This window comes from Scleropages formosus, chromosome 2 (assembly GCF_900964775.1).
Source record: "Scleropages formosus chromosome 2, fSclFor1.1, whole genome shotgun sequence".
Lineage (NCBI taxonomy): Eukaryota > Metazoa > Chordata > Actinopteri > Osteoglossiformes > Osteoglossidae > Scleropages > Scleropages formosus.
Window position 1 is genome coordinate 11,431,437 of NC_041807.1, and position 7,408 is coordinate 11,438,844.

The 7,408-nt window shown below is 43.8% G+C and overlaps 1 protein-coding gene across 1 annotated transcript; it reads left to right on the top strand.

Annotated features, from left to right (window-relative positions):
- Positions 1-1,889: 1,889 nt before the first annotated feature.
- Positions 1,890-7,119, top strand: lim2.2 (lens intrinsic membrane protein 2.2). Its single transcript, XM_018761307.2, has 5 exons — positions 1,890-1,963; positions 4,041-4,264; positions 5,129-5,269; positions 5,542-5,676; positions 6,728-7,119. The coding sequence occupies exons 2-5, from the start codon at positions 4,087-4,089 to the stop codon at positions 6,796-6,798; spliced, it is 525 nt and encodes a 174-aa protein (XP_018616823.1). The 5' UTR covers positions 1,890-1,963; positions 4,041-4,086; the 3' UTR covers positions 6,799-7,119.
- The last annotated feature ends 289 nt before the right edge of the window (positions 7,120-7,408 follow it).

The window sequence follows — 7,408 nt, forward strand, 5'->3', positions numbered from 1 at the left end:
GTTGCGTGGATAAATGTATATATGTGTGCTCTGTGCCGATAGTACAGTATGTCTTTTAATCTGATTTCGCACTGTCTTGACACCACAAAGTTCTCTTTTTCCATGAATACCTCATTCTTGATAGGGTACAGTGCTTTAGTTCATCCACAGACTATTTCTTCTAGCTATAGTTAAGGCTTTGACAGTCAATGTAGAGCCCTTTAAGTGCTAAGTGGAGAATATGAGGTCTGTACCCTGCGGCGCCGTCTCCTGATGAACCCAAGACCCTCTTGTGGAGCTGTCCATTCATGTGGCGTCATGGTACGTATTTTATTAGTCTGACAAGCATGACATATCAAAGCACCTAAATTAATCAATGTGAATGACTGTAGGCAGTTTACTATACAGTCAAACCTTGACTTTTGCAGGTTTAATTTTCACGGATTTGATTATTTGCGAGTTTACCATCAATAATTAAATGGGAATTTCTTTTGGAGTTTTACGGGCTACTGCAGGAAATCGCAGGCGACGCTCATAGGTTAGAAAATGTAAAGAAAAAAATAGTCAAATACATAAAATATATGTATTATCTATTTTCTCATTTACTACCAAAAATATATACACAAATTTATTATAAAAAGTAAAATTTTGTAAAAAGTTTCAGTGCGCTAAAGGACTGCGGACCATGCACTCTTGTTTGGGGATGCCCAACGTATCAAATATACTGTTACAGTCTAGTGTATTGTTTTACTTTTCTCTGTGTTAAATATGGTCCAGTATTAAGAGTTAAGGTTTTGGGAGGGGGGGGGGCTAGAGATTTTTGCAGTTTTTCTACTTTCACAGGGGTCCTGCACCCAACTCCCCCCGAATGTGGAGGGCCGACTGTGCTTTTACCCCATAAGTGGCCTTGCATAAAGTTAATAATCACTGTAAGTTGCTTTAGCGAAAAGTTTCTGCTAAATGAATAAATACAAAGGTAAAATGAGGACACCTGGTAATGTAGTAATTAAATCTGCTGCCTTTGGGGCCCAAAGGTCACAGGTCTAATTCCCCACCTCTGGCTATAGTACCTTGAGAAAGGTACTTACCCTAAATTGCTCCAGTGACATTAGCCAGTTGTATAAATAAGTAAAATAATTGTAAACACCTCAACATTGTAAGTTGCTTTGGAGAAAAGCGTCAGTGAAATGACTTGTTACACCATGAAACTTCATCACACATCTGTCTGGTTCCTCATAAGGGCATTGCTTTCTTTAAGAGTTTAGTCTCGAGCGGGGCTAAATGTTTATATGTGGGGTCCTATAAAGATTCATTCGCACAAGTGTTGTCTGCCTGCCGGAGGACAGGGGACCCCATGTGCGAGGGGGAATGAATTAAGAATGGCCGCCATTGTTGTCCCTCATGACAGCGTCTGTTGACGCAGTTGCCGGGGTGCGCCACGCAGATGTGTCTGGAAGCGCGGGGAAGATCGGTGACGCTTGGCGCGAATGGAATCCAACGTGTCGCTCTCCCACGCCAGCAGGGTGATGTGCCCTCGCTACAAAAGGGGAGTCCCATGATGCCGAGCGGTGCCAGGATGCGTCAGCGACTTTTTTCCACCCCTCTCCCCAGAAGCGAGGAGCAGAAGGGATGGTGCTTGCGCTCTAGGTGTTGAGGTGGAGGAGGACGCCGGGATGGAGTGTGCAGGTTGAGGGAGTCGGAGGGGTGGGCAAGATGGGCGAACACAGGGGCGGTTGGAGACGGTGAGGTGTTGAGATGGAGGGGGTGTATAGGGGGTGTATAGGTGGTGGGTGGGTGGGTGGAGGGATGTTGGGGGGAACAGTGAGAGAGAGGGATTACAAGTCGCTCACATGTTGCGCTCGATCGTTCCCTCCATTGTGACCAGAACAATGAGGCCATGGTGTGGAGGGCTTAAAAAGGACGGACGGAACCAAGGGCCGACACTGGACAGCTGTGGAGTGAAGCGCAACCAAGGGGGACAGAGGTATTTGGGGTTATTTTCTTAAAGAACGCAGTAAATATAATAATTGCAATGTGCAAAATAACTCGAAAAAGTTCCGAAAAAAACAACCTGCTTTTTCTTCTGTGTGGAAGTCGCTGGTGTGACTGCTGGTACTGGGGTAGTGTTACAATTAGCCTGTATTATAAGAGCCTTCACAACTTTACTAAAACCCTCGAAGAGTCATATTTCTGAATTGCTTGGTTCAGCTTCGATCTTACGGAACTGCTCAGCTGGGAGGGTAAACATTTCTTACCCATTTTCTGACTACCTTCTTATTGAACCTGCGCAAACTGTGGAGGATCTAGACTGCAGGCTAATGAGCGTGCGGCAAAAGATCAATTCTGACGCAAACGGAATCATTCCGAAACAGGTCGTTCAACACAAACTGGAATTTTTTAAAAATTATTTTTCACATTGCAATAATTTCATTTACTGTGTTGTTTAACTGGGGGTGCGATGGCGTGCTGGGTCTGGGGTTCGAGTTTCTGCTTCGGGTGCCTTGCGGTGGACCGGGGTCCCGTCCTGGGTGTGTCCCCTCCCCCTCCAGCCCCGCGTTGCCAGGTTGGGCTCCGGTTTGCCGTGACCTCGCTCAGGACAAGTGGTTGTAGACATTGTGTTATTTAACAAATTGTTTTTATGTTGCATCAAATGGTCAGCAAGGACAATATTTCTCTTTTTATGAGGAAGGCAGTTTGAAAATCTGGTTTATTCTATTTTAATGTAATCTCCAGTACTTTATAATTAATCGAATGTATTTAACACTTAGTCAAGGAAGAGGCAGTTGTGGTGGGAAACTTCACATAGCGTCAAGAGGCATGTTCTGTGCTGGTTTAATGTTCTTACTTAACTGGAGCTGAATTTCTTCTCATCACAACTATCCACATTCTGAGTTGAGCAGCATTAATACCCCCTTGCTAGTTGTGGAAACAAGTTCAGTAGACACTATTCATATTTTAATGTTATATTTTTAAGCAATCTATCACAGTGTATTTGGACATAAAAATGGAAACTGGGTGATGGACTCCAGATGTAAAGTACTGCACTTTATACGTGAGTCTGTGACATTAATGTGAAACGATGACATTTTCATACAGTTTTTTGACTGAGACTGTGCATACGGAAGCACAGTTGCCTCTGGTTGGTGGGCTCTAGAAACATTATTTGGTGCAATGTTTTATTAGACGGGGGACGTGGTGGCACAGCGGGTTTGGCCTGGTCCTGGTCTCTTGTGGGTCTGGGGTTCTAGTCCCGCTTGGGGTGCCTTGTGATGGACTGGCATCCCATCCTGGGTGTGTCCCCTCCCCCTCCAGCCATGCGCCCTGTGTTGCCGGGTTAGGCTCCAGTTCGCCGCGACCCCACTTGGGACAAATGGTTTCAGCCTGTGTGTGTGTGATATATATACCGTATATACACACATACACTTTTACTATGAAATGGTTATTTAATGAGTATCAGTCTTTCTCATGTGACATAATAGGTGTGTAATGATCAGTTCCATATGTTGCTTTAGAGGAAATCGTGTGTGTAGTCGAAACACAGAAGTAGTGCAAGTGCAAAAATAAGTGAACTCCAAGTTGCATTGTTTACACCAAGCAGGTAAGTAGAATCACGTGTGTAAATTATACACACACACACACACACACACACACACACACACACACACACACACACACAAACAAACACATATTGGCTCAAACCGCTTGTTCTGAGTGGGGTCACAGCGAGCTGGAGCCCAACCTGGCAACACAGGGCGTGGGACTGGAGGGGGAGGGGACACACCCAGGACGGGATGCCAGTCCATCACAAGGCACCCCAAGCGGGACTGGAACCCCAGACCCACAAGAGAGCAGGACCCAGCCAAGCCCGCTGCGCTACCTCACCCCCCGAGTAAATTATAGTCATTTATTAATTTTAAGATTTAACATTTGGATTTTATACATTTAATATGTAATACCAGAATAATGACCATCCCTTTAGGATTCACATACTTTCAGGCAGCACATTATCCGTCACTCATGACCTGCTGTGTTCTCACCTTCACCGCTTTCTCTCACCAAAGGTTGTGGTGCCTTAAGGAGGACTGAGCTGCACCCGTCCGCTCCTTGATGCTGTACAGTCTAGCAGGTGGGGGCACACTGAGTGGTGTGGCTGCCCTGGTGCTGCTCATCATCTCCACGGCAACAGATTACTGGATGCAATACCGATACTCCGGCAGCCCAGCCAATCAGGGGCTCTGGAGGTTCTGCATCAATCACAAGTGCCATGCCCACACCATTACTGTTGGTGAGTGAAGGAGACCAGTGAGAATATTTACCAATGATATCCTTTCATTACTTCACATAGTTTGATCAAACAAATAAAATGATGATGGGCTTCACTGTAGCTGTCAGTATGTGGGTCATATCTGTTAAACAAGTTAAAGAGGAAAAAAACCTACACAGAGATTTTCTTTCCATCTTATTAAATAGAGCAACATTCAAAACGGTCTTTTCAAGGATTTCACATTTAACACAGTCTTCAATTACATTTACAGATAGTTATTTAGCTGACGCTTTTCTCCAAAGCGACTTACAATATTAAGGTAACAGCGATTACAAGCTTACAATTATTTATCTATTGATACAGTTGGGTTTTTTGTGCTGGAGCAATTTAGAATAAATACCTTGCTCAAGGGTTAGGATCAGGGTCCTGGGGACAGGAGGTGGGGATCAAACCACGGATCTTTGAATCCAAAGACAGTAACTCAAACCACTGTGCTACCAGCTATCCCCGGTTAAATTATAGTGTCAGTTTACATTCTTTTTAAATATAGTAATAGCTCAATATGTGTCTAGGAAACTAGTCTGAAGTGGTAACTACTAGTCTGGCTTATCAGTAATAATTCACTTAACTGACACTCTAAAAAAAACTGACATTACTAAACTACTTACGTTGATTTACCCATTTATCCACCTGGGTATTTTAAGTGGAGCAATTTAGGGTAAGTACCTAAGTACCTTGCTCAGGGGTATTACAGCAGCGGGTGATATTGAAATCCAGGTCCTTTGACTGCAAGGTGATAGCCACTACCCCACCTGCTGGCACTTACCTAGGCTATTACTATATTCCAAAGGTGTGACTTGACTGCATGGCTGTGTCACCCCACAGCCTTCTGGGATGCGACGCGGGCCTTTATGCTGCTGTCCGTTGTGAGCTGCTTCGCCGGCGTGGTCCTGGGCCTCAGTGCCTTCACCAACGGAACCAAGAGCAAGCTGGTGAGATCTGGAGGGATAGCGCTGTTGCTCTCTGGTGAGTCAGCAGAGAGAGGGCCAGAGCTGCACAAAAGAGCTCTGTAGGAGTGTAAGAAGACATTGGTGTGTAATTGTCTAGTTGTAGCATTTCTTTACCATTACTTCCTTCCTTTTGTCTCTATCACAGCTCTTTGGAAATGTATTAAATACATAACTCCATTTTCCATGAGACCTCCTCTTCTTCTTAGCATCAAGAATCATCTTGGAGGAAATGAGTTTGGCAAATATTTCTGAGTGCAACTTCTGACCTATGTCATCTAACCTTCCCAGGATTCCTTGCCCTGTTAGCCCTGGCAATTTACACGGGGGTGACCGTTCAGTTCTTTGGCAAGCGATTCCTCGACTGGCGTTTCTCCTGGTCCTACATCTTGGGCTGGGTGTCGGTTATCTTGGCTTTTGCTGCAGGTAGATGGCTACTCTTTACACTGTGTGTGTGTGTGTGTGTGTGTGTGTGTGTGTGTGGTTCAGGCCAAGGCTCTGCTTTGGCTGGACTGGGAATTTCCTGATACAGGGAAAATTATGTGTTTGTAAGTATTTGAGCTTGTGTTGGGTGGCATGATGGCACATCGGATAGTGCTGGTGTCTCACGGTACCCACACAGTGTGATTGGACATGCGATTGATCAGTCTGTGTCGAGTTTGCATGTTAGCCCTGTGTTGTGGGTTTCCTGTGGGCGCTCTGGTTTCCTCCCACAGTCCAGGTTAACTGGTGACTCTGAACTGCGTTAATGTGTTATACTGCTCTGCTGTATGGTGAGTTTACTGTATGTAGCACTCTAGGTCGCCTGAGTAAAAGGGTCAGTTAAATACTAATCACTTATTGTAAGCTGATTTGGAGAAACATGTCTGCTGTGTGAATGTGTAAATGTTATCTTGGGTCATTAGCTGCACTGTATGTTTCTTTAACTTGTCAAATGCAGTCAGCAGAACCTGTTAGATGATGTCTTCGGTTGAGCACAGGGTATGGGAGCAAGTGTAGTGGTTAGAGCTGCCGTCTGTACAGGGAAGGCATAGGTTCAAATTGCCCTCCTGCTATAGTACCTTTGAGCATGGTACTTACCTTAAATTGCTCCAGTAAATTACCCTGCTGTATAAATTTGTGATTGTCAGTAGCTTAATGTTGAAAGCTGCTTTGGATAAGAATGCCAGCAAAGTGAATAAATACAAATGAACAGTTTTTCTGGTAAATACCGAAAATGAGTTTAAGCATAGGGGACATAGTGGCTGAATGGATAGAGCCGGTTCTTCTCAACTTGCACGGTGGGTGTTGTCTGCATGTTTCTCCCAGACATGTACTTGAGTATTCACTATGAGGTTAACTTGACAGCACGTCCATCAAATCCATGATTAAGGATACTAACGCATTATTCTTTGTATCATTCGCATGATGTGAGTATACATCACGTAAAACACCAATTTGGGGAACGATTGCTTATTTTTCTCTCCTTGCTTTTTAGGATCGATCCAGCTCTATCTCTATCAGAAGAACATGGCGGAAACATCTCCCCCCAGTGCCCCTGACAGCTAAACATGCTAAAACTCACTTCTTAGCGAGACCTGCAGGAAACAAACCTACATCCTCCATGGAGTTCAATCTGCCTCTTGAACGTAAAGCAGGCCGAGTCTGCAGACTAACAATTTCTGGTAGAACTGTGAAAAATAGGTTTTATTACTAGAGACAGTTTTATCTCTGCTTTCTCGAATTTGCCAGGTGCAATTAAAGGACATGTGATTTATTTCCTCCTTCTTCTGTTACCTTCCTTCATCACCCTCTATCAGCTCAGTCAAACTGAACTGTAACTGAAGGCTGCAGACATGCGCTGAAGGTTTAAAAAAAAAAAAAAAAAAAAACCAGGTGAGAACAATACAAATTTTTCCTCAGCAGGAGCCGGTGGCAGGGTGTTTGGTGCCCCTAGTCAAGAATCAATCCAGCATCCCTTGCACTTCTAACAAATGCATAAAGGTACACATACATATAGTATATATGACAAAAATATTTTATATAGAAGTATGTTATATCATAAAGAAGAAAATAAAATTTGAATTTATAAATAAAATGTTTTTAATGTAATTATAACATGTATGTGAGCATTTATGCTAGTAATGATGGAAAACAAACTAAAAAACTACCTTTATTT

What these genes read in the sequence shown, in the direction of transcription:
- lim2.2 (XM_018761307.2), top strand. Translation starts at nt 4,087, where the DNA reads ATGCTGTACAGTCTAGCAGGTGGGGGCACACTGAGTGGTGTGGCTGCC. An exon ending in TGCCCACACCATTACTGTTG is followed by an intron (nt 4,265 to 5,128) that starts GTGAGTGAAGGA and finishes GTCACCCCACAG; the next exon opens with CCTTCTGGGATGCGACGCGG. An exon ending in TATCTTGGCTTTTGCTGCAG is followed by an intron (nt 5,677 to 6,727) that starts GTAGATGGCTAC and finishes CTTGCTTTTTAG; the next exon opens with GATCGATCCAGCTCTATCTC.